The following is a 25,701-nucleotide window of genomic DNA, read 5'->3' as shown; positions in this document are numbered from 1 at the left end:
CTTCCTTCTTATGAAAACATTTTCATTTTAAACAAACCCACTGTTAGGTAATCCTATGTTGGGCCTATTTCCAAGAATTTACTCCTGGTAGTTTTGGGAGTTTTTCTCCTGAGGTGTGTAGTTCTGCATCCTTTATAAGTGTTTTCCATGACCCTTCAATCCCTTAGTCAGAGGCACACTAACAGGGAAGGTCCACAAAAAGAAACGCCCGATTTTGACGAGCGGCCCTCCTTAAGAGCAATACCAAACTTCCGTGGCCAAAGGTCCAGGCCTGAGCGCGTTGGATCAGAGAGCGATACCAGCGCGACCCGCGGCCTGCGAACCTGAAGCCTCCACCTCGGCGCAGCCCCGGGAAACCACAGGAAGCTGCTTTCCGCGCGCGAAGGCAACATTCTGGCTCCGCGGGAAATTCGGGCCGGGTAGGAAGTTCGCGAAGCAGAAGGGTCTTGGGTCCTTTCCGAGCCGCGGGCCCAGCTAGGCCGCGGCGGGCCGCGTTCGGCTAAGCGTGGAGGTGCAGCTCACTTCCTTATGTGAGCTCTCTGAAATTTAGGCCGCGCCCGCTTATTTTGGGTGTGTTATTGAGACCACAGAAACCGTATCCGCTTAGGCCTGAGGAGTCGCTAGCCCCCGCAAAGACTAGATGGAATTTCCAAGGCCTAGGTGCAAGAGAAGCGACAAGTAACGGCTCTGCGCAGCCCCGCCCTATCACCCCGCTCCCGCTCTCCCCGCACCCGCCCATTTTATATCTCTTTGGTTTCTAGCCCTCTCCTCCCCGCCTCCCCACCCCCTCAGCTTCCTCTTTAAGGCGGAGCCGGGAGTCGATCTCGCGAGATCCGGGTTGGCGCCGTGACCTCCATGTGGGAGCTAGCGCTCTATAAGTAAACACTCCGCGCAGCGCAGACAAGGCTTCTTCCTATTCGTGAGGTGGGGTTGCGGTAGTGGCGGCCCGACTGGTTCCGGTTTCCTTTCCTTCTCAGCTCCGCTGGGCAGGCGCGCGGATTAGAAGTCGCCGCTGCCTGTGGGGCCCGGCGTCCGGTCGGTTTCCCTCATTTGTGCGCGCGCTCTTCCGCTGCCCGCGGAGAGCCGGAGCTGCTAGGGAAGCGGGCCGGGCGGGGCGCGGCGTCCGGAACGCAGGGGGAGACAAAGCCCGGCCAGTCTCCTCTCCCGCCGCCAAGATGTGGATTCAGGTTCGCACCATCGACGGCTCCCAGACGCGCACCATTGAAGACGTGTCTCGCAAAGCCACAATTGAGGAGCTGCGCGAGCGGGTGTGGGCGCTGTTCGACGTGCGGCCGGAGTGCCAGCGCCTCTTCTACCGGGGCAAGCAGGTGAGGCGAGCCCACCGCACCCCCTCGGGAATCCCGGGGAGAGGGCTGCAGGGCGCCGCTAGAACGCGTGGGCTGGGCGGGCCCCAGGGCTTGGTGCGCCGCGCGCGTAGAGAACACCTGGCTCCACTTTGGGTGTGCAGCGCGCGAGGCTCAGAGTGCAGGCCCAGGCCCCGCCGAGGGGACGCAGCGGGGTCCGTACCAGCCCCGAAGTGCAGGTGCTCCTGGCAGGGTCAGAGGAGGAGGCGCCCAGACCGCGGACACCTCGCCCCCCCCTGCCCCGCCCTTTTCAGCGGGGCGGTAGCCGCTGGCACAGCCCGCCCTAGCGCCTGGGATCCCTAGCTTCCCGCCCTCGGCTGGGTCGGCGCGCTTGGAGGCGGGGAGGGCAGCGGGCTCTGGCGGCCATGCCTCAGCGCCGGTGGGGAGGGCCGACGGATCCGGCTCCCAGCGGCGCTAACCCGGCTAACGGCTCGCATTGCTTTGGTGGCTCCTCTGCGCTCTCGGCTCTCAGACAGCAGGGGGGAAACTTACAACTCGTTTCCTCTTAGGCTCAAGAGCCCTAGTTCTGACTCTCCACTGTGAAAGGATTTGAGCACACTGAAGATTCGAAGGGTTTCCAAAACTTCTGGCTCTCTTCCCTCACCTCTTTTCTGGAATTGGAATCCGTCTTGAAGATTAGAAACTTGGGCTGAAGGGGCGAGCCATTGATGTAATTCGGGATCGGTTTTAAACTCCTAGGTATAGGCAAGAGAGGGTGGTTTATTTCCAGAGTGGAAAGGAGTGTGAAAGACTGAGTGGTCTGCTCTTTTTGCTTCTCCCCTTCTGATGTAGTCCCCCTCACACAAACTTTTAAAACAGCAACTGGAGTATAGCCAGCGGAACATACTTAAAGGCTGAAAGTGGTTTTGGCAGGGAGGGTGTCTGTTGGTGTCTCTGGTAGTTGTATGGTATGACCATGGTCTGGCCCATTAAAGATTTTTCTTATCCGACAAGTCTACATCTGGAGACCCAAGCGTACTCAATTTTGTCTTCCTCACCCCCAACTAAAAAGGTGCATTCTCCACTTAGGCTACAGTTTGGCTTCATTTCTGTGGTTTGGAATAAATGTAGCTCTTTGATTTAGTGGAAGTACGATTTTCCTATAGCCACAAAGGATTTGAAAGGAATATTTTTCTTCCCTTCATAGGCTTAGCTTCAAAAACTGCCCAGAAATGTCAGTAACAAGATTATACTTTGAGAGAGAAAGAGAGCCAGGGTTTATTTTAATTTGTTTTTAAATAAGTGATAGCATCTTTGATAGGTGTTCGAAACTGTTTTATTGATCCTTTACTGTTTGACTTGAAAAAAAAAATGGGTGTTCAATTCCGTTGTAAACTTGGCTTTTGAAATCATATATGTTAAACCCTACCTAGCTTTATATTGCTATACCTTCAGTGACTGATACCTTATTATTTTTTTGGTCAAAGATAAGAATTATATGATCACGTCTTCCGAATTTTGTTTTTTAGCTAAGGCTATAATAGTACATGAATTGCTGGGATACTTTGGTGACTTCAGCATAAGAGATAGAAATGAAACATTCTCATGTGTTCCTGGAAACTCCCAAAGTCTAATTATCAAATATACTAAAAAGGTGCACCTGGCTGTCTTGAGGAAAAAGTAGAAATTGAGTTAAATTCAGGTCAGCAAAGTAGACTTCCAGTAAACCAGGAAATTCTGTTCCAGGTTTAGGGAAAAACTGTTGAGGATAATTACCCTTTTGTACTTCTTCTCCTAGGACAGTTGATAACTCACTATTTTGATTTCTGCAGCTCAGTGATAAACCAGTATGGACCTTTGGTGCCCCATTGAGTTGAAGACAGAAGGAAGACACTGCTTCAGCTGTGTATACTTTGTGAGCTGAGGAGTAGCCATGACAGTGATTATTACCTCTATTCTCTTTTACTCTTTGGAGTTCATAGTCCGGGGACAGAGTAGTAGGTCTATAGCAACTACTAGATTTGCATCACAGTGCTGCCCTAGCTTATAGAATGCCATTGTGCTTATTTGAAAAAGTCACCCCTTTACTGCTACATAGTGAAAAATGTAAATAAAAACAAATTTACAGTGTCTCTGATGTAAATAGTACCCTTTCTCCCTTATTCCTCACCCCTTTTATGTGAGGTTTGCTGCTGTTAGTTTTTGGTATATATCAGAATCACTTATAAAGACTCCAGGTGATCTCTATGCAAATTAAATTTGAAAAGCAGAGTAGCTCCACTTTTGAGGGTCAAAATAGAGGGCAGCAATTCAGGGCTTTAAAAGTTCTGGTTAGAGTAGAGTAACCTCACTTGGACATTACTCTGGGAGGTTGAGCATGCATCCTGAGGATTAGCTCTTTAAGGAAAAATTATATTATGAATTCCTAAATATTTTGAGAATCCAGAGCTTTCCCTAATTTGAAAGGATTCTGTCACTTCCCCTCTTGCTCTTGTTTATACCACGATACCCTTTTGCCCCTGGATTCTTAATTTTTACATGGAATGCAAAGTAAAAGCATTTGCCTATTTAAACAGGGAGAGAGAATGAGTGTCTTATCTATATTATATATATGATGTGCAAGATACATGAAGGTTGTTTAAGGGATGCAGGTCGAGGGCATTAAGTTGTCAGTAACCCCTTTGGAAAGCCTTCTCTCACTTTCTTCTCAGTCATTGTCAGTTGGTGTTTGCTTCCTAGTTTTATTTTGCATCACTGTTGCAGTTCTTCCTATTATCTGAAATTTCTTACTTCAACCCAATACTAGACACAAGACTGAAGTCTGGCAAAAAACAAAACACTCGGGCGCCTGGGTGGCTCAGTGGGTTAAGCCGCTGCCTTTGGCTCAGGTCATGATCTCAGGGTCCTGGGATCGAGTCCCGCATCGGGCTCTCTGCTCAGCAGGGAGCCTGCTTCCTCCTCTCTCTCTGCCTGAGTCTCTGCCTACTTGTGATCTCTCTCTGTCAAATAAATAAATAAAATCTTTAAAAAGATTTATAAAAAAACCAAAAAACACTCTAGGGCCATTTTTACACCTATAGTATTTTAAATACTGTGCTCCCATCTTCTAGGACAGCAGTTCCCAAGCATTTTGTCCTGTGAGACATTGATGGAATATTGTTACATGCCTGAAACTCACAGGTGTTTGTGATTTCTAAGTGACTCTGTCCCTTCTCCAGTTGGGGTATAAGTGACAGTAACTTCCAGCCAACACTTGTGCTAAATTTGGGAAAACTTCACTACTTTTCAAGTAACAATTCATTCCAGCATTCTTCACAAAAGCCTAGCTGTATGGAAGTTAATTATGCAATGGATAGTAATCAATATTTTAGGAAAATTGGAAGAATACCTTTGAATTAGGGAAGAAGTAGATAATTCAGGTAAAAGTGGCTGTCCTGAATGGGAGAAGATATTTGCGAACGACATATCAGATAAAGGACTAGTGTCCAGAATCTATAAAGAACTTAGCAAACTCAACACCCAAAGAACAAATAATCCAATCAAGAAATGGGCAGAAGACATGAACAGACATTTCTGCAAAGAAGACATCCAGATGGCGAACAGACACATGAAAAAGTGCTCCATATCACTCGGCATCAGGGAAATACAAATCAAAACCACAATGAGATATCACCTCACACCAGTCAGAATGGCTAAAATCAACAAGTCAGGAAATGACAGATGCTGGCGAGGATGCGGAGAAAGGGGAACCCTCCTACACTGTTGGTGGGAATGCAAGCTGGTGCAGCCACTCTGGAAAACAGCATGGAGGTTCCTCAAAATGTTGAAAATAGAACTGCCCTATGACCCAGCAATTGGACTATTGGGTATTTACCCCAAAGATACAAACGTAGTGATCCAAAGGGGCACGTGCACCTGAATGTTTATAGCAGCAATGTCCACAATAGCCAAACTATGGAAAGAACCTAGATGTCCATCAACAGATGAATGGATCAAGAAGAAGTGGTATATATACACAATGGAATACTATGCAGCCATCAAAAGAAATGAAATCTTGCCATTTGCGACAACATGGATGGAACTAGAGCGTATCATGCTTAGCGAAATAAGTCAAGCAGAGAAAGACAACTATCATATGATCTCCCTGATATGAGGAAGTGGTGATGCAACATGGAGGCTTAAGTGGGTAGAAGAATAAATGAAACAAGATGGGATTGGGAGGGAGACAAACCATAAGTGACTCTTAATCTCACAAAACAAACTGAGGGTTGCCGGGGGGAGGGGGTTGGGGAGAAGAGGGTGGGATTATGGACATTGGGGAGGGTATGTGATTTGGTGAGTGCTGTGAAGTGTGTAAACCTGGTGATTCACAGACCTGGGGATAAAAATATATGTATATAAAAAATATATGTTTATAAAAAATAAAAAATTTAAAAAAAAAAAAAAAAAAAAGTGGCTGTCCTAGCAAGCATGAATAATTGAAGGAAAAGTTACATGTTAATGTGGGCCTAACTTCACGAGAGGGCCTCATGCCTTGATATGCAGTGTTTTTCTGACTTAAGACATTGCTTTTCATTTCAAACCAAATAATCATTTGAAGCAGCTTATATGATTTTGAGCAGTCACTTAGAAACTCATCAGAGGGATTGAGTATAAGAGTGTCCTGCCGACACTCTGATTCTTGTGCCTCAGATTTCAAAGGAAAATTATTTGTGGAAGCACTTTGAATTTCCAGTTATTTTACCACCTTAACAGCTTGCTTCATTTTGGGAAATGTCTTTCCTGTTAATTTGCATATTGTATTACTGGGGGATTTTTTTGTTTTGCATGTTCTATACTGTTAAGAGTTTGTTTTTAATCTTCTACTTGGACGCTCATAATGTGCAACAGTTGTATTGTTAATCAAGTTGTACTTTTTTAACAGTTCCAGACTAGTATGTTGTTACCTTTTTGGGGCAAAGGAGTATTGGAGAATGTCAAAAATGAAGGTGTGAATGTATAGGTTTTGGCTCCTTTAATTTTTCTCCAGGAGTTCAGAATTAGGTGGGAGTTGTGGTGGTGTTATTTTAATAAAGTAAGCAGTGGTGATCGCTAATCTTTGTAAGGGTTTATCTGCTTATTGACTTGGGAAACCCCTTTGGACTTACTTGGAATAAGCATGTGAACCAACCTCTGGGATAGTGTCTGATTTCCCTACTGGGAAATTTGTGAATTGTTTGATCCCTTATTATAGTTAAAACTGAATATGTATAATGTGTAGGATTGTGCTAGATGTGTTTTGGGACAACTTGAATTAATATTTATTTAGTATACTAGTAAGTTTATCATTTAAGGACAAACTCATTCTTCCCTTTGGTGGACTTCGGAAATACGGTCTTACTGTGTGTAGGGAGTTGAGAATGAGGATGGTTATTATATACAAAGAAGGGGAAAATGAACAGTGATTAAATTGGTAATGTTTCTAGAGAAATGTTAGTTTTGATCTTCAATGGAGTTTGGTTTTCTTATTGTATTATGGTAAAATGGCCAACGGAATTTTATAAAGAAACAAAAATGGGAGACTTAGTTTTCAAGGACTTCTGTGGGGGGGAAAAAAAAAAGGCCACCAAAACCTAGGTGGCTTAAAACAGAAATTTATTGTCTCCTGTTTCCAGAGGCTGTGAGTCTGAATGCAAAGTATCAGTAGTGCCATGTTCTCTCTGATGGCTCTAATAGAGAATCCTTCCTTGTTTCCTTTGGCTTCTAGTGTTGCTAGCAATCCTTTGTAAATTTCTTGGTTGTAGATAATTGCTTTAGTCACATGGCTGCCTTCACATCTTTGTGGTCAAATTTACACTTTTCATAAGGATGTCAATTACAGTGGATTAGGGCCCACCCAATATGACCTAATTTTAACTTGATTACTACTACTATAAAGACCCTATTTCCAAATACTCCTATACTGAGATATTTGGGATTAAGACTTTAGTATAATGGGGCAGTGGAGTGGTCACAGTTTAACCCATTGCAGAGACCTTGCCAAAATATGGGTAAGTTGCAAGATAATTTATTCATTATTCATCCTGGAAGACTTTTCATGATACAACTTGACTACCTTTACAAATGAATAGAATCAGAGAACTTTAGGCAAGTGGAATAGCATGAACAAGACTTGGAATTCCTGCTTGATTTAAAAAAAAAAATTGCAGTGCTTTAGAAACATAAAATTGTTAACTTAAATACGAACACAAGGTCATAAAACCACTCACCTTCAAAATTCACCTTTCTTAACAGTGGATTCAGGTACTGTTAATTTAAGTAAAACTTGGTGAGAAATCTAGGGTTTTTCTGCCTACATTTTGAAGTCCTGTAAGCAATGACATGTTTTTGGTTTTGGTGGCTGTCTGCATTCCTGATAGCTAATGTGGATTGATTCTCAAGAATTTATTGAGGTCCAGAGATGCTGCTGCCATCAAAAGAGGCCATAAAGTAATAAGAATGGTTTAAGTATCACTAAAGTGCTTTGCTATTTTAATAATTGGGCTAAGACATTTGGATGACTAAAGATGTGGAAAGATCAAATTTTGAGAGAAGCATTTTAATCTTTTAATGTTTTTTATCCTTTTTTTTCCAGTTGGAAAATGGATATACTTTATTTGACTATGATGTTGGACTGAATGACATTATTCAGCTACTAGTTCGCCCAGACCCAGATCTTCCTAGCACATCTAAACAGATTGATGTACAGGCCAAACCCTGTTCTAATAGCCCACCTAAAGTAAAGAAAACCCCAAGGGTGGGACCTTCTAGTCAGCCGTCTACATCAACTTGTGATTTTCTTATTGATCCTGGCATTGGTCTATATAAGGTATGTTGTCTTCTTTAGACTTGATAGTTGTGAAAATACAGATGTCTCTTCTCTTAAGGATGTTGCAAATAAGTGAAGATTGATTGTCATTTGAAAGTAAAGACTGAGCTATTAATATTTTGACTTTTAAAAGTTTCACAGAATTGTGCAATATGTACTTTAAATGTATAAAATGTGTACATACCGCCTAAAAAATACAAAACAAATACCGGTGTAATTCCACTGAAACTAAGTAGAATAATGCCAATTCCTTTTTAAAGCGACTACCAGAACATGTCTTCCTTTCTCCTTAAAGAGTAAACTACTTACTCTGAGTATTCTGATCTTTTTTGTTGTAGTGTTACTACTTTTGTTACCTCTAAAAAAATGTTTTGTTTTGCTTGTATTTAAAGTTTATGTAACAATTCTTTTTCTCAGCTTTGATTCTCATTGTATTAACATACCATAACATATTTAATCAAGGATGAATAGATAAATTTGGGCTTTTCCCAGTTTTCACCTGTTTTGAACCTCCTTTATGTATCCTGGTGCACTATTCTAGAATATCTTTAGGAATTTTTACCTAGAAATGGGAATGCTGGTTCACTCCCAGGATACTGCCAAATTGCTCTCTACAGTGTTCTTTTGGTCTGCTTGTGTATCCCTGTGCTTGCTATTCTAAGTACTGTAGACTAGTATACTGTTACCTCCCTAACTCGTATCTCCCAAATCTATTACTGTTTAAGGGTGTCTTGGTGTTTGGCTTTTAAAACTTGCATGTAAAAATTTTAGAATTAGTTTGTTAAACTCTACAGATAAGTAATACAGGATTTGATGGGGAGAATTGACAACTCTACATACAACGTTGAGTCCTTCATTCATGGACATGATAGATGTCTCCACAACTTAGATCTTTGATAGCTTTATTAGTTTTCTCTGCATATCTTATTTCTAGTGCCTGCGTTTTTAGTGCTATTATAAATGGTTATCTACTAAAATTGTGATTTGTTTGCCTACGTATAGAAAGGCAGTTGATACATATATTGACCCTTGTATCTACCAACTTTTTCAAATGCTAATAAATTTTGTAGAAATAACTGAATGACAGTTTTGCTTCATCCTGTCCTATCCTTAACACTGTTTTTTCTTAATTATTACCAGTTGGACAAATTGGGACCAAGACTCAATTTTTCAGAGCATTTTTAAGGCTAAAATTAAAAATTAGCTGAAGTAAATTACTTAGGAAAATGCAGATAGAGGTAATTTTTGATCTAAGAAAAAATGGAAACAAATCCATATATGTAGAATCAAAAAAAACTGGCCAAGAGCTATATGTCAAAAGTACCTGGCCTAGATGGCTACAGTGATGAATTACCTTAAACCTCTAAAGAATAGATAATTATATTAGCTAACTTGACCCACAATTTAAAAAAAGGAAAGCTTCCCATTGTTTTTAAAAAGTTAATATAACACTGATACTAAAATATAACAAAAGCACACCAGTATCACTACATATTGATGTAAAACCAAAGTTATATTTAACAAATAAAATTATGACTGTTTGTTAAAAGAACAGAATATCTTGGCCAGGGATGGCTTGGAAGTGGGATAGTTCATTATTTGGATTTTTTTTTCAATATATATAATTTGCAGGTATATAATTTATCATTTGTCTTCTAAAATTCAGGTTTACAGCTTTAGAATTCAATACATTACAAGGTGATCACCACCATAAGTCTAGTTACTACCCATTACCACACAGTTGACACCCTTCACCCATTTTACCCAGCCCTCAATATAGTAATATTAATATAATTTGTCATAGTAATAAGCCAAAAAAACCAAATGATCTAATCTAAAAAAGAGATCCATTTCTGATTTTTTTTTTTAAATCCTTTGTAAGTGGAACAGATAGATGAATTTTTTAAACCATTACCAGCATCATGCTTAATGGTGGGGAAAAGCCAGAAGCATTCCCATTAAAGACAGGAGCCAGACAAGAAAGAAGCCACTTAATGCTGTTACTTAACATCTTTCTACATGATGGAGATAGGCAGGACAACAACAAAGTAGAATTATTGGAAAAGTCAAAACTATTATTTGAGAGCATAAGTGAGCACAAGGAGGAAAGAGAAATAGGCTCCCCACTGAGCTAGGAGCCCAACTCAGGGCTTCATCCCAGGACCCCAGAATCATGACCTGAACCAATATAGATGCCTAACTGAGCCACCCACATACCCCGAAATTTAGAATTCTTAATATTGAATGCCCACTTTCCTTATTGTCTACATTGATACTACCCCTTTGAGTAACCAGTATTTTCTGTGTTGTTTTCTTCTTTTTTTAAAATTTTATTTATATGAGAGAGAGTATAACAGTGGATTGAGGGGCAGAGGGAGAAGTAGACTCCCTGCTGAGCAGGGTGCCCAGTGTGGGGCTCGATCCCAAGACTCCAGGATCATAACCTGAGGTGAAAGGGCAAACGCTTAATGGACTGAGCCACCCAGGTGCCCCTCTGTTTTCTAAATAAATTTGTTTTAGAACAATTTGAAATTTATAGCATAGTTGGGAAGATACATATATCCAACTTCTGGTTTGCCCTGTTAACCAATACTTTACATTAATATGATACATCAGTTATAAATGAACCATATCTTCTTAGATTTTACCTAACATCCTTTTTCTGTTCCAGAATCCCATCTAGGATACCATATTATATTACATTAGTACTATACTAAATAGTTGTTGAATCTCCTTAGGTTCCTCTTGGCTGTGACAGTTTTTCAGACTGACTTTGTTTTTGAAGACCTTGACAGTTTCGAGGAGTACTGGTCAGATATTTTGTAAAATACCCTTCTATTAGGATTCATCTTGTTTTCCTCATCATTAGACTGGATTTACATATTTTTTGGAGGAAGACCACAGAGGTAAAGTGCTATTTTTATCACATTCTATCTAGGGTACAAACTACCAACATTCTATGTGCTAATTATACCTTAGGTTTTTACATCAGTAGTAACTTGCTGTACTGTTGATGTGAACCTTAATCACCTGGCTGATGAAGTAGCATTCGTCAAGTTTCTTCATTGTGAAGTTACTCCTCCCCTACCCCTTTTTCACATTATATTCTTTGAGATGAGGTGCCCATATGCAGCCCACACATAAGGAGGTGGCTTGGTTACAACTCTACTTCTTGAGGGCAGATTATCTACAAAATGTACTGGGAATTCTACATGGGAGACTTGTCTCTTTGCCCTCATTTATTCAGTTAGTCATTCACATCAGTAGGGATATTTTCCCCTGTGTCCCTTTGATATACCTCCATTATTGTGGGTGATTTTCGTTGTTTTTGTTAAAGCACTTTCAGGCACTAGAAGATGCATTAGGATCATCTTAGTTATTTCTTACACCAGCCTTAGAGAACCAAGATCTAGGGTCTAGGTATGTTCCTTACTACTACAGATTCTTCCTGTATCTCCAGTATATAGCCATCTGTATATTAAACTTACATTATTTTAACTTTCTGGTTAAGAGCAGTAGTTCAGAAGCTGCTGCTTTTGACTTAATATGTTTTAGGCAGTGCAGGCATGAATTTATTTTCAAAGAGGGCCAGCTTATGTATCTGTAGGTCTGGGCTGAAGGTTAAGCAGTTCTAGTCAACCTAAATTCTTTCTCTTTAGCCAGGGTCATGGTCTCAGGCTGTGTGTTGGGCTCTGCACTCAGCACAGAATCTGCATGAGATTCTCTCCCTCTCCCCCACCTCCTGCTGACAAGCTTGAGCTCTCTCTCTCAAATCCTATTTAAAAAAAAAAAAATTCTGTTGAGCGGGTATCTCCATACCCTGCCATCTCTCCACTCTAATTCAAAAAAGCATTAAGAGAAACTATGACTCTCAGCAGATCTGTCCTTTTTTTCATTATTAGCACTTCGACTAGCAACTACTTCTAGTACCTAACTTGTTAAAAAAAAAATGTTTATTTTTGTTTTTTAAAAGATTTTGAGAGTGAGAGCGCATGTAGGATCAGGGGGAGGGACAGAGGGAGAAGCAGATTCAGTGCTGAGCAGGGAGCTTGACACAGGGCTTGATCCCAGGACCTTGCACTACCAAAGTCCAAGGCAGACTGTGTTACCCAGGTACTCCTGTTTTTGTTTCATTTTAAAGCAGATTTTATTGGGCCGCCTGGGTGGCTCAGTTAGTTAAGCGACTGCCTTCAACTCAGGTCATGATCCTGGAATTTGAATATTGAGTCCTGCATCAGTTTCCCTGCTCAACAGAGTCTGCTTCCCCCTCTGACCCTCTTTCCCTTCACCTCTATACTCTATTTCAGATAAATATAATCTTTAAAATAAATAAGTTATTTTATATCTAGGATGACCCCGGAGTGGTTTTGTTTCGTTGTTAGGTTGTTTTGGGTTTTTTTAGAAAGTAGGCTCCACGCCTAGCATGGAGCTCAACAAGCCTGAACTCATTACCTTGCGATCAGAACCCAAGCTGAGATCAAGAGTCAGGTACTTAACCTACTGAGCCACTCAGGTATCCCTGTTTTACTTTGTTTTTAAAGTGATCTCTGTACCCGTTGTGGGGCTTGAACTCATTAACCCCAAGATCAAGAGTCACGTGCTTCTGACTTGTTGGCCAATCACCTCTCTGATACCTCAATTTTTAAAGAACCTTTATATCTCATATTATATATATAGCACAGAGGTTAAGAAATTTAGCTTTGTCATCAGACATGCTTTCTTTCTTTTTTTTTCTTTTTTTTTTTTTTTTTTTTTTTTAAGATTTTATTTATTTATTTGACAGAGATCACAAGTAGGCATAGAGGCAGGCAGAGAGAGAGGAGGAAGCAGGCTCCTGGCCAAAGAGAGAGCCTGATGTGGGGCTCAATCCCAGGACCCTGGGACCATGACCTGACCCGAAGGCAGAGGCTTTAACCCACTGAGCCACCCAGGTACCCCATCAGACATGCTTTCAAATTCTGATTCAGCTTCTCCCCATTTGTACAAATACATTACGTTTTATATTGTCTTCTTTTCCTCATTTAGAAGCATGCATGAAATCTGGAACTTAAACTCTGAAAAGGCTGTTCTGTTGTTTGTAATGTTTAGTCAGAGCTGCATTTAACTTACTAGTTGAAGAGGCTATCAGATTTATTTGCTTTTTTTTTAATGAAGCTCAGTAATTGTCATAGGTATTTGAAATTTTCACTGATTTTTATTTTTTGAGAGCAAGAGTGTGCATGGTTGCGCATGAGAGCACAGAGAAGGAGAAGCAGACTCCCCCACTGAGGAGGGAGCCCAACTAGGGCTCAATCCCAGGACTCTTGAGATCTTGACCTGAGCCAAAGGCAGATGCTTAACCAATTGAGCCATCCAGGTGACCTGATTTTTTTTTTTTTAACACAGAAGTGCTTATTTCTGGATAATTCATCCATTGGATGAAATATTTGGTTATCTTTAATATATTTGTACTAGATATTAGAGATGGGAGGATAAACAAATGATATTGCCCCCTGCTTTCACAGAATCTTGCTAGCTATTAAAACTTACCTTTGGCTAACCTGAAAACAACTTAGAAACTGCTACTTTTAAGTTTATTTGTTGTGAATGTTTTCCTTTGAGCAAGTCTGTGACTACTGTATCAAAATTTAATTTGTTCCTAGGTCACTAATATTGGGAGGTTTTGTTGTTTTTCTGTTTGGTTTGGGTTTTTTTTGTTGTTGTGTTTTGTTTTGCCTTTATCTTGAATTCCTGCTTATGTCATTTGTGCTATGTAAAGATTTTCCTTTTATAGATATAGGGCTTTCTATAATTAAAATTGCATTATGGATGAGCAAACAGATTTGGAGCTTTTACTTTTTGCCTAAAATTTTCCTTGGCCTTCGTGTAAGTGGATACAGAAAGTGAATTTTCAAGTCAGTATTTCTCAACTGGCATAGGTAAACATTTAAACATTAAAGAATTCTAACATTTAAAAAAATGTTTAAATCTATTTTTTTAATAATTCTCTTATTTTAAAAATAGAATTTTAAACTGAAGTTCTTGTCCACCATAATTCTTGTTTTGTGCTATTTGAGGTCTGAAATGGACCAAATGTTGCTCAGTTATCTTTTCATATGTTATAAGAAACCGAGTATGTCGTTATCATACTCAGGGGGCCTGTGGAAGATTGTGCAGAGCCTGGGTACATCCCTTTCCGTGGTCTCTGGGAGGTGATTTTCTCAAACAAGGTGGACTTTTGATATCTAAATAGTTCAGTTCTGGTTTTGGATGTAGAATCTTTGAATGACTCACAGCAGATCCTACTGTTGAGATGACTGTCATCTTGGCCTAAACTCTAGAATGAAGATAAATAAGGCTTTAGAGTTTAGATAAGTTATTTCTTCACTTTTTATTAACTTGATCCTGTCATTACCTCTTAATAACCTTTAATCTATGTGTGCATCCTTTATTTTCTTTCTTAACTTTATGTAAATGGAACCACATTGTATTTTGATTTGTAAATTTTAGAAAAACATTGAAATGAGAGTCATGTTCTAATTCGGAAATCTTTATCAGCTTAGTTGCCACTTACAGGTGTGTATCCCCTGAGGACTCTAGTTTCTTTTGTAACCCATTGGAAAATAAGGACTTCATATTTTAGTTATTAAAGGAGGTAATATACATAACAGTAAATTGCTAATATTGTTACTAAGAAGACTATGGTATTAAGACTATACTGAGACTTAATGGGTCTTAAAATTGTACATATGTCTCCTTAGTGGAAGGAGACAGTTGTTTTCATCTGTGCCTGTGCTTGCTAGTTGGCACATCATATGGATTTAGTTACCTAATCTCTTAATACACAGCAAAGTATGTTATTATATAAAGAAGTTGAGGCTGAGACAGGTTAAATAATTTCTTCAAGGTTATACCTAGTAGATGATAAACTTAAACCTAGGTTATCTGCAGAGCTGGTGTGGGGTTTTTGTTGTGTGTGTATGTCTGTGTACCTAAGTTAGGAGCTAGTTCTTAAATGAGAGAGCTGGTATGTTTTAAATGGAACATATAAAGTACTTAGAAGTATACCTGATACAGTAAGTTCTCCAGTATTTGTTGGTATTTCATCTTTTAATGATTTCTCCTTGTCTCCCATACTTTTTTTTTTTTTAACTCTCATCTACTCGGATATGGAAGATTCTTCTCTAAATGTGGCTGTATTTTTTATATGAATAAATCCAACTCTTCAGCTAACATTTATGTGATTAGATTTGTTTTTAACTTTATCTCCTAACTTCAGCTCAAATACTCCAACCCCATTAATTTTTTTTCCTATATCTTTTACAATTTGACATCTTTGGGGGAGGTATTTTCTGGCTAAGGATGGACGACTTCTTTCTAGAGACAGTGGTAAATATCCATTAGTGTGAATACTTGATCATAGGGTAGTCCTATTTTTAATTTTTTGAGGAAACTTGTACTATTTTCCACAGTGGTTGCCCCAGTTTGCATTCCCACCAACAGTGCAAGAGGGTTCCTTTTTCTCCACATTCTCACCAACACTTTGGTGCTTCTTGTGATTTTGGTTTCAGCTATTCTGAGAGGTATGAGGTGGTATCTCCTTGTAGTTTTGATTTACATTTCCCTAATGATGAGTAATGTTCAGCATCTTTTCATGGTCTATTAGCCATCTGTACGTCGTCTTTGCAGACATGTCTATTCATGTCTTCTCATTTTTTAACTGGGTTATTAGGGTTTGGGATATTGCATTGTATCAGTTCTTTGTATATTTTGGATACTAACCCTTTATGGATAATGTTATTTGCAAATAACTTTCCCATTCAGTAGGTTGCCTTTGAGTTGTTTCCTTTGCAGAAACTTTTTATTTTGATGTAGTCCCAATAGTTTGATTTTGCTTTTGTTTCCCTTAGGAGGCATATCTGGAAAGAGGTTGCAATAGCTGATGTCAGAGATGTTACTGCGTGTGCTCTTCTCTAGGTTTTTGATGGCTTTAGGTCTCACATTTAGGTCTTTAATTCATTTTAATTTTATTATTGTGTATGGTGAGAGAAAGTGGTCTAGTTTTATTTTCCATGTGGCTGTCTAAATCTTCAACACTGTTTGTTGAAGAGACCATCTTTTTCCATTGGCTATTTATTCCTCCTCTGTTGAGGATTGACCATGTAATTGTGGATTTATTTGTTTTTTTTTCTTCTATTCCATTGATCTGTGTGTCTATTTTTGTATCAGTCCCATACTGTTTTAATTACTGCCACTTTGTGGTAGAACTTGTAATCTGGAATAGTGATACATCCAGCTTTTTTTCCTTTTCAAGATTGCTTTGCCTATTCGAGGTCTTTTGTGGTTCCATACAAATTTTAGGATTGTTCTAGCTCTGTGAAAAATGATGTTGGTATTTTGATAGGGATTACATTGAATGCGTGGATTGTCTTGAGTAGTATAGACATTTTAACAATATTCTTCCAACCCATGAACATGGAATGTCTTCCCACTTCTTTGTGTCATCTTTAATTTCTTATATCACAGTGTTATGGTTTTCATAGTACATGTCTTTTATCTTTTTATCTAAGTTTATTCCTAGCTAATTTTACTGTTTTTGATGCAGTTGTAAATGGGATTGTTTTAATTTTTCTGCTATTTCATTATTAGTGTATAGAAATGCAGCATTCTGTACATGGATTTTTGTACCTTGTGACTTTACTGTGAATTCATTTATTGCTTCTAACAGTTATGTGGTGGAGTCTTTCAGATTTTCTAAATATAGTATGTCGTCTTCAAACAATGAAGAGTTTGACTTCTTTCTTACCAATTTGGATGGCTTTTAATTTTGTCTAATTGCTGTGGTTAGGGCTTGAATGAAAGTGGACATTCTTATCTTGTTCCTGACCTTAGGGGAAAAGCTCTCAGTTTTTCACCATTAAGTAACATGTTAGCTGTGGGTTTTTCCATATAAGACCTTTATTATGTTGATATGTTCCCTCTAGACCTATTTTACAGAGGTTTTTTTTTTTATCATAGCATATCATAACTTTATATCATATCAATGCAGTTCTTAATTTTCAGCTGGATTACTATGAGATCAAAGAAATTACCATGGCAGTATCCTGTTCTCATGTTATTCTTGTAAGTTTAACTATCCTCTTCTCCATACTCAAAACCCAGGCTTTACAAAGGATCTTTAATCTCTTGCATGCATTTTGACCCATTCAATTTTGACGTAATTCAGTATGTCTGTGTAATGTGCAGAATCTTTTTTTAAATTTAGAAGCATTTTTTTCCCACCCAGTTTATATACATTGTCATGTATGGTCAACTAGAGAATTTGCAATTCTTGTTTACAGTTGTAAGTCCAAGGTTGTTTTACTCAATGTCCTACCTTTTATGAGATAGTAAGTTCTCTTTTGAATCTGCAATGGAGTATTTTCAGATTGCCTTATGTTTCTGTTACCTATTTCAGTATCAACTGTATGCCCTCTATTCTCTGCTGTAATGAGTGCAAAGTGCTACATAAAACCTTACATTTTGATTTGCTGTGAAAGAGTAGTCTGTTTGTTCTCCCAAGTTTGATCAACCTTCACATTGATTATTTTTTGTTTTAGCTAATGTTGCCTGTAAGAAAGTGTCTTTAGGGGCGCCTGGGTGGCTCAGTGGGTTAGGCCTCTGCCTTCAGTTCGGGCTGGGGTCTCAGGGTCCTGGATTTTAGCCCCACATCGGGCTCTCTGCTCAGTGGGGAGCCTGCTTCCCCCCTCTCTCTGCCTGCCTCTCTGCCTGCTTGTGATCTCTGTCAAATAAATAAATAAAATCTTAAAAAAAAAAAAAAGAAAGAAAAAAGTATCTTTAAACTTATCAGTGACTGTTAGGAAGAAAAGGACTAGTGTCCATTTAATGCATAGATTAATGTATGTATACTGTGTTTCATCTCTGATTTTTATCTTTTAATACCTTATTTCATCACTTAACCTTTGAAGTTCCTATTTACCTATCTTGTCATCTTCTCATCAGTCTTCCTAACACAGTGGCAAGAACATAAACCTCAAGGTTGATGTCTGCAAATTCTAGCTTTACATTTCATGAGCTTTCACTTGGAGCAAGTTAACTTGTCAGGGCTTTTAATTTCTTATCTTGTAAAAGAGGAATTATTAAGCTTGTTAGAGTTCAACAAGCCTAGGGACACCTGGGTGGCTCAGTTGGTTAAGCAGCTGCCTTCGGCTCAGGTCATGATCCCAGCGTCCTGGGATCGAGTCCCACATCAGGCTCCTTGCTCAGCAGGGAGCCTGCTTCTCCCTTAGCCTCTGCCTGCCATTCTGTCTGCCTGTGCTCGCTCTCTCTCCCTCTCTCTCTCTGAAGAATAAATAAAATCTTTAAAAAAAAAAAAAAAAAAAAAAGAGTTCAACAAGCCTAAAAAGAGACTTGGATAATATATGGATATTTAACTTTGAGTATAAACTCCGCCCTGGTCCCAAGCTATACAATCCATCAGAATTCTGTTGGATAACTTAAGTGGTCTCTAATACCCTCAGGAAGAACTAGCTTGATTGGATGATCATCTTGTATTAATGAGGTCTTTTTTATTTTTAAGGGCTTTAAAAAATGAAAAAAGCTGAAGGGGGCTTTTTTCTAGGTCTCTTGGTTATTGCTCTTGAAAGAGCCTTACCTTTAGACCAATTGCCTGATTTTTTTCTGGAGAGGTTTTGTGTGTGTTTGTGTGTTTTATTTAACCAGCTTCCACATTGTAACTCTATTGATACACATGGTTTCTAATGCACCGTATTCCTTTTGTCAGATTGCATGTTTTAGTTCTGAATTATCCACTAGACTTGAATACATCTATTTTGCATCTTTGCAGCTCTGTTCTCTTTATTTTCTCCTTTGAGGTACTAAATAATGCATTTGCTAGTGAGTTATTAACTGGTGATAGAACTTGCCCCATTTTTTATAGATGGGTTTGCTGGATTCTTCCCCTTATACATGTTTATAATTCCCCATATTCAAGTTTTTTCTGCTACTTAACTGTTTTCTGTTAGACTGACTGTAAGTTATCTCTAGGATTCTGAAGAAATTAAGCAGATCAGTAATAGCCACAATACTAGGAAGTCCTAGATTTTCACTAAGTGACATTCTTATTTAATGACTTGGTAGAACACTTAGGTATACAAGAATGATATTTCTAAAAGTCTAATGTAGACCCAGGCAAGGAGTAAAGAAAATACCTATTTCACTGAATGAAATTAGAAAGAAAGTTAATTTTCATAATAGTAAATAACAGATTTGACAGTATAATCCAAAAAGAATAGTTTTGATCTAATCTTTCTAATTACTTTAAACAGGAATAGCTGTAAATGATGCTAACCGTGATAACTCTCAAAATAACTTGAGTTATAGTATGGTTTTTGAAGCAATAGATGAAATTAAGCTTCATTAACTAATTTTAAACTCTTTTTAGGTAAATGAATTGGTGGATGCCAGAGATGTCGGCCTTGGTGCTTGGTTTGAAGCCCGTATACGTAGTGTTACTAGAGCTTCTGATGGACATTCACGTGGCAAAACTCCACTGAAGAATGGCAGTTCTTGTAAAAGGACTAATGGAAATGTAAATCATAATTCCAAAGAGAACACAAATAAATTGGACAGTGTACCCTCTACGTCTAATTCAGACTCTGTTGCTGCTGATGAAGACGTTATTTATCATATCGAGTATGATGAGTAAGTGCTCATGCTATTGAGGACTTCATTCATATTTTTGTTTATAGACACAAAGCCTTCCATTTCAAGATTGTTTTCAAATAATAGTCTTTCTGAAGAAATCATTTAGGGGTCATATTCAGTCTGTTACCCTTTCAGTGGTTGTAACAAGGGCTTCTTAATGTTCAGTCATCTCTGGCTCCTAAGTGGTTTGTTTTTGACATCCTAATGCCTGGCTTAAGTTAGTGTGTGTAAGGGTTTCTTTGTCTCTTCCTCTATGATCTAGTTTTTGGGTTTTTTGTTGGGGGGTTATTGTTTTGGTATTTAATAACATGTAGAGTAGTGTAGCTATTAGGATGAAGTTGAAATGCTTTTAAATAACTTATTGAGAAAATTCACATACATAGTTTACTCATTTAAAGGGTACAATTCACTGTTACTAGTGTGTTCACAGGATTGTACATTACCACAAACCAATTTTAGAACATTTTTATCCCCTCCCCACAAAAAAACCCATACCCAACAGTCACTCCCTTTCTTGTCTTCTCAATGAAATGTTTTTAGATGTTCTTTTTTAAAATTTATTTTATTTTTTAAAGATTTTATTTATTTATTTGACAGGGAGAGAGCGAGGGGCAGAGGGAGTGGGACAAGCAGGCTCCCTGCTGAGCAAGGAGCCTGATGCGGGACTCAATCCCAGGACCCTGGGATCATGACCTTAGCTGAAGGCAGCCGCTTAACCGACTGAGTCACCCAGGTGTTCCAAAATTTATTTTATTTTTTTAAGATTTTATTCATTTGTCAGAGGGCATGCAAGTGGGAGAGGCAGGCAGAGGGAGAAGCAGGCTCCCCTCTGAGCAGGGGTCTGGATGCCGATGCCAGACTCAGTGCTGGGATCCTGGGATCATGACCTGAGCCACCCAGGTGTCCCATTTTTAAATGTTCTTATGAAAACAGTATTAAGAACTTGCCTTGAGGGCTGAGATTTCAAAATTGATTTTTTTTTTTAAACGTTTTCAAAATTCTAGTATAAAAGTTACCATTGGGGCAGATTTAGTATTTATTCAGCACACTAAAGGAAATTGTTATCACTCAAATGATAACCTTAATATGCATGGAAAATATTAGGCTACCAAATCTTGATCAAATATAAGAGCTCAAGATTCTTAAATGGTTTTAATATCCACCCCCACCCCCACCCCCGCCGCCATGAAATCGTGTAAAAGACTTTGGTGTTAACCCAGATTTCCAGGATGCCTAGAAAGGGGTCAAAGGTAGATCTCATTAGTCATTATTTTTCTGATACTTCCTGTGGTGTGGCTAACTTGCCAACATGGCTTATTTCAAATGAGACCTCATACAGTGAATACAGTACCATGTAACCAACATGTTGAATGAATATTAAGATCCAGAATTGGCCAGAACTGGCAATATTGGTAAATTGAGTCTGGGATAGAAAGGGATTAGAGTTGGTGTGTTGACAGTAATCTGTCTCTGAGTTTGTGAATGTGTAACAAAGACTATTGAAGACTGTAGCTATCTGTATATCTGGTATCAACAAGTAGAGTTCTTGATTTGCTTTGAATTTTATTTCTTAGAAAATAGAAGAGTTATTTGGTGAAAAAAAATATTTTATAAAATATCACTGTGAGAATTAGTATAATCTTTAAACGGTAAGTGAACTAAGGCTTATTAAATTTTTAACAATTTTGGGGGACTCGGTTTTGGAGTGAGACTTTCAAGGGATAGGCCTGAGTTTGGTGTAATATTAGGGCACAAGTCACTATACCTTAGCATGTATTTGGCGGTTTTTTTGTTTGTTTTTGGAAGGAGAAATTTGTCTTGATTAGAATAAAGGTTAATAAAAGAGTCTAAATCCAGCATGCATGAGAAGACTAAAATTATTTTTCCTAAATACTTTTATGTGATAGTATTAAATGTTTCACAGCTGGCAACTTAATGATAGTTGAACTGTCTTTGAGAAATAAAAGATGACAAAAGCTTAAGTGGTAGGTGAATGTCATTCACATCTTCAAAAAGAGAAAAAGACTATATAAAACAAAGTATAAAGTAAAATAGATGAGCTTTTGGATAAGAGTCTCAAGGAACAGAAAGCTGAAAAGAATCATGACTTAGAAAGAATCATGCCCCAATATGGATCTAACAAATCTTTCAAAGGTTCGTTCCTTATCGTTACTGGAAAGTAAGTTAAAAACTAGTAAAGTGCCTGTTGTTCTCAATAAGTTAATAAACAAGTTCTTGATTCTTGATTCCTTCGATAGGGGCTGCATTGAGGAGTGCTGTTGGTCTGGGGGGGTTTTCTTGTTTTATTTTGTTGTTTTTTGTTCTTGTTTTTGTAAACTCCAAGTGAGTCAATAAAATGTAGCTATTAAGTAGTTATATTGTAAGGTAGCTGGAATAATCAGGGCAATGTTACTGTTGTACTGAGCTGATTATTCCCTACTTGGAATATTATTTAAGAATACCAGCAGGACCTGGTGTATCTTCAGAGTAGAACCCAAAATGTAAAATTATGATGAAAGAACTAAGTATTTTGTTTAAAAAGATGTGGATCATGATAGCTTTCACATTTTAAAAGTTCTGTATAGGAGAAAGTTCTTTACAACATAGGTGGTAAATTTAGGATAACCTAAACTTCAAAACAGTCAAATCTCTGAAGAGAGAATCATCTTCCCTGAAGAGTGAGCAATAAACAAGCATTGGCCATCTTCAGTCATATAGTTAGCGAGATTAGTTAGAGATACTACATTGCAAAGAGAACTTATAAAATTTAAGTGATTGGATTTGGTGACCCCTTAGATTAATTTTTACTTCTGCAACAGAAGTTCTCAGTTTTTTTGGACGTAAGCTTACTTAAATAGGCGTTAGGTACTTAAAAGCTACCATCCCATTCCCTTTTTGTACTAAATATTAACATTTCCCTCAGTGAACTAACCTCATTTCTCTCCTGTTAGAGTAAACTGCTTAATTAATAATCATATCTCCAAACCTCTGAGTAAAATAATATAATTTGAGCAGGCTGTCATTTAGCCAGGGCAGAGAGGTATATGGGACCAAGGAACCCCAAAAAGCCAAATAAAATCTTGTGGTAGACAAGGTTCTAAAACATAAATTTGTTTTCCTAATCTTTATTTTTCCTTCAAAAATTAAAGATTAAAACCTTGTAAATTCATAAACAGATTGAGATTTATCTGAAATATTTTAAGATTTAAGAGTTTTACTGTTCGTAAGGGTTTTTTTGTTGTTATTGTTTTAAGATTTATTTGAGAGCACGTGCAGCACTAGTAGGGCAAGGAGCAGAGGGAAGGGGAGAAGCAGACTCCCAGCTGAGCAGGGAGCCCAACTCAAGGCTTGATCCCAGGACTCAAGGCAGACACTTAACCAGCTGAGCCACCAATGTGCCCTCTAAAGGTCCCTTTTCTGTAGATTCTTTGATGGACATAGACTGAATTGTTGAAGGTTTCTAGTGAAGATCTTGTAGTTCATCAGTCATAAGGCCTAGATTAGGCTTGTCCATTTTATGGTTCACATCTACTGCAAATACGTCAAAGTGCCTGGTACAAAGTAGTAGTTGTGGGGGTTTTCTTTTCCTAATTGCTGTTTGATACCACTTATCATTTACCCTTGTCTTAGCAAGGGCTTTGTATTTTTAGAACTCAACCATTATGTCATAAGTACTTAGGAAAAGAGTTGGTAGTAGGAATATTGAATTTATACTTAAGAGATTTAGATTCTAAGAAATTCTGAAATTTTCTTTAAGGTGTGGTTTTTGTTTTGTTTTTTTAAAGATTTATTTATTTATTTATTTGACAGAGATCACAAGGAGGCAGAGAGGCAGAGGGTGGGGGGGAAGCAGGCTCCCTGCTGAGCAGAGAGCCCCATGCCGGGCTCTATCCCAGGATCCTGGGATCATGACCTGAGCCAAAGGCAGAGGCTTTAACCTATTGAGCCACCCAGGTGCCCCCTCCTTAAGGTTTTTAAAACGTACCTGCTTAATGGGAATGTACAACATGGCTGTGAGGAGAGCTGCCATTTTTCCTCCCAAAGTCATGATTACCTGGGAGAGACTATGCCTGATGAAAGTGTATTTTTAGTGGTATTTTGGGCCAAAAAAGGGGGGAAAGGGATTCAGAAGTGAGCAAACATCAGGGTAATACAGGCAAGTATAAATCATGAAATGGTTAAGCAGTCAAGAGAAAGAACATGAAGTTTCCCCTTATTTCATAGTAAGTTTGTACTAAATACTTCCAAGCTTTCTAAAAGTTGTATTTATTTCCATTAACTGCTCTCTCTCTATAGGTAAGGTATTTAAAGTTTAACACTTACAGTCCTGAACATCTAAATCCATAAGGATGTGACTGTCATCTTTAAGAGTAAACACCCTGATGATGACTGAAGATTAAAAAGTAGACTTGGAAAGGACAGTAATTTCTTAAGTGTTTCTGGTAGGTTAATATCAAGGTAGTATGTGTATGGCATAGCTTATGACGATTTAGATTATGTTAAATCTTAGGTGTCAGATTCTGATGTATCTTCTTACATGGATGACCTGTGATCTTTAGCCCCAGTGTTAGCTTCATTAACTCCCAAATGAAGATACCAAGGTTTAATTATGTAATTTGCCAAAGGCAAAATCTATTAAATGTTCTGACTCCAGAGCGAAGAGTTAACCAATATGCAGTGTTACCTCTCAGCCTAAACTTGGTACATGGGATTGATAGTAACCTATGATTCTGTTGTCTTCAAAGGTCAACCATTTTGTGACCCTAAAGACTTACTTAGACTTAGCCTGGGATTTAAAGCAGGCACCGTACATCCAGCTTCTGTTGAGTTTAACCCGAGGTATGTAAGCAACTGAGGCCACCATACTGAATTTAATCTTGACTCCTTATTTGGCTGCTTTTATCAGCAGATAAGGGCTAAAAATCTTACCCTGCTTTTGTATTAAGCATCATCTGTTCTCAGTAGATTTGGTTTAGATTTCTTTTAATTAGCCTGACTAGTGTGTTTCAACTTGGGGTACCCATTAATTTTCTAGGACTTCCCTCAAGAACTTCTAGTATGATTGTGCTGTGGTTGAGAACAGCTGCCCTCAGATTAGTATGGTTCTCTGTATATTCCTTGGGCAGCAGCATCAGCATCACTTGTTAGAAGTGTAAATTTTGGGTCTCATGCCAGATGTAATGAATCAGTCTTGGAGTGGCCCAGCAATCTGTTTTAATAAGTCCTCTGGGTGATTTCTGCCACCCAGGCGCCCCCACAAGGTCAAACAAGTGAATTTAGGAATACTATTCTTGTTGGTAATTTTTTTCTTTATTTCTTTTCTTTACTTTTTTTTTTTACGATTTTATCAGAGAAGAGAGAGTGAAAGCACACCCAAGAACCTAAGCAGGGAAGGGCAGAGGCGGAGGGGAAAAGAATCTGAATCTGAAAGGGACTCCACACTGAGCACAGAGTCTTACTTGGGGCTTGATTCCACAACTGTGAAATCATGACCTGAGACAAAACCAAGAATCTGACATTTAACCAACTGAGCCACCCAGGCATCCCAAGTGATTTGCTTTCTTTACTGCTTTATTAAGCTTAGCAATCTAATGTAGAGATCTTGATTTCTAAATTTTAGCTCATTTCTGTAGAAAAGTAAGCTAGAAGACACCTGATTGGATAAGGAAGTGTATATGTAAAGAAGGAGAATGGTTTTGGATGTTTGTTTTTGTTTTTGTTTTTAATGATTTTATTTTTAAGGAATTTTCTATACCCAACATGGAGCTTGAACTCACAGTCCCAAGATTAAGAATCACATGTTCCACCAACAGAGCAGCAAGGCACCCCTTATATCTATATTGTATGTTAAGAATGAGTATTTTC

The 25,701-nt window shown here is 38.6% G+C and overlaps 1 protein-coding gene across 4 annotated transcripts in view; it reads left to right on the top strand.

Moving 5' to 3' along the window:
• The first annotated feature begins 242 nt into the window (after nt 1-242).
• UHRF2 (ubiquitin like with PHD and ring finger domains 2) overlaps nt 243-25,701 on the top strand; it is an 85,678-nt gene continuing 60,219 nt past the window's right edge. The window contains exons 1-3 of one of the 4 annotated variants that reach the window (XM_059143452.1): nt 243-1,328; nt 7,918-8,151; nt 19,574-19,833. In XM_059143452.1, the coding sequence (XP_058999435.1) occupies nt 1,176-1,328; nt 7,918-8,151; nt 19,574-19,833 (647 nt within the window). In that variant the 5' untranslated portion in view covers nt 243-1,175. The remainder of the gene's footprint in view (nt 1,329-7,917; nt 8,152-19,573; nt 19,834-25,701) is intronic. The other 3 variants (XM_059143451.1, XM_059143450.1, XM_059143454.1) reach the window with 3 other exon arrangements.

This window comes from Mustela lutreola, chromosome 12, assembly GCF_030435805.1.
Source record: "Mustela lutreola isolate mMusLut2 chromosome 12, mMusLut2.pri, whole genome shotgun sequence".
NCBI lineage: Eukaryota > Metazoa > Chordata > Mammalia > Carnivora > Mustelidae > Mustela > Mustela lutreola.
The sequence above is the reverse complement of the archived record's forward strand: the minus strand, read 5'-3'. Positions and strand labels throughout refer to the sequence as shown.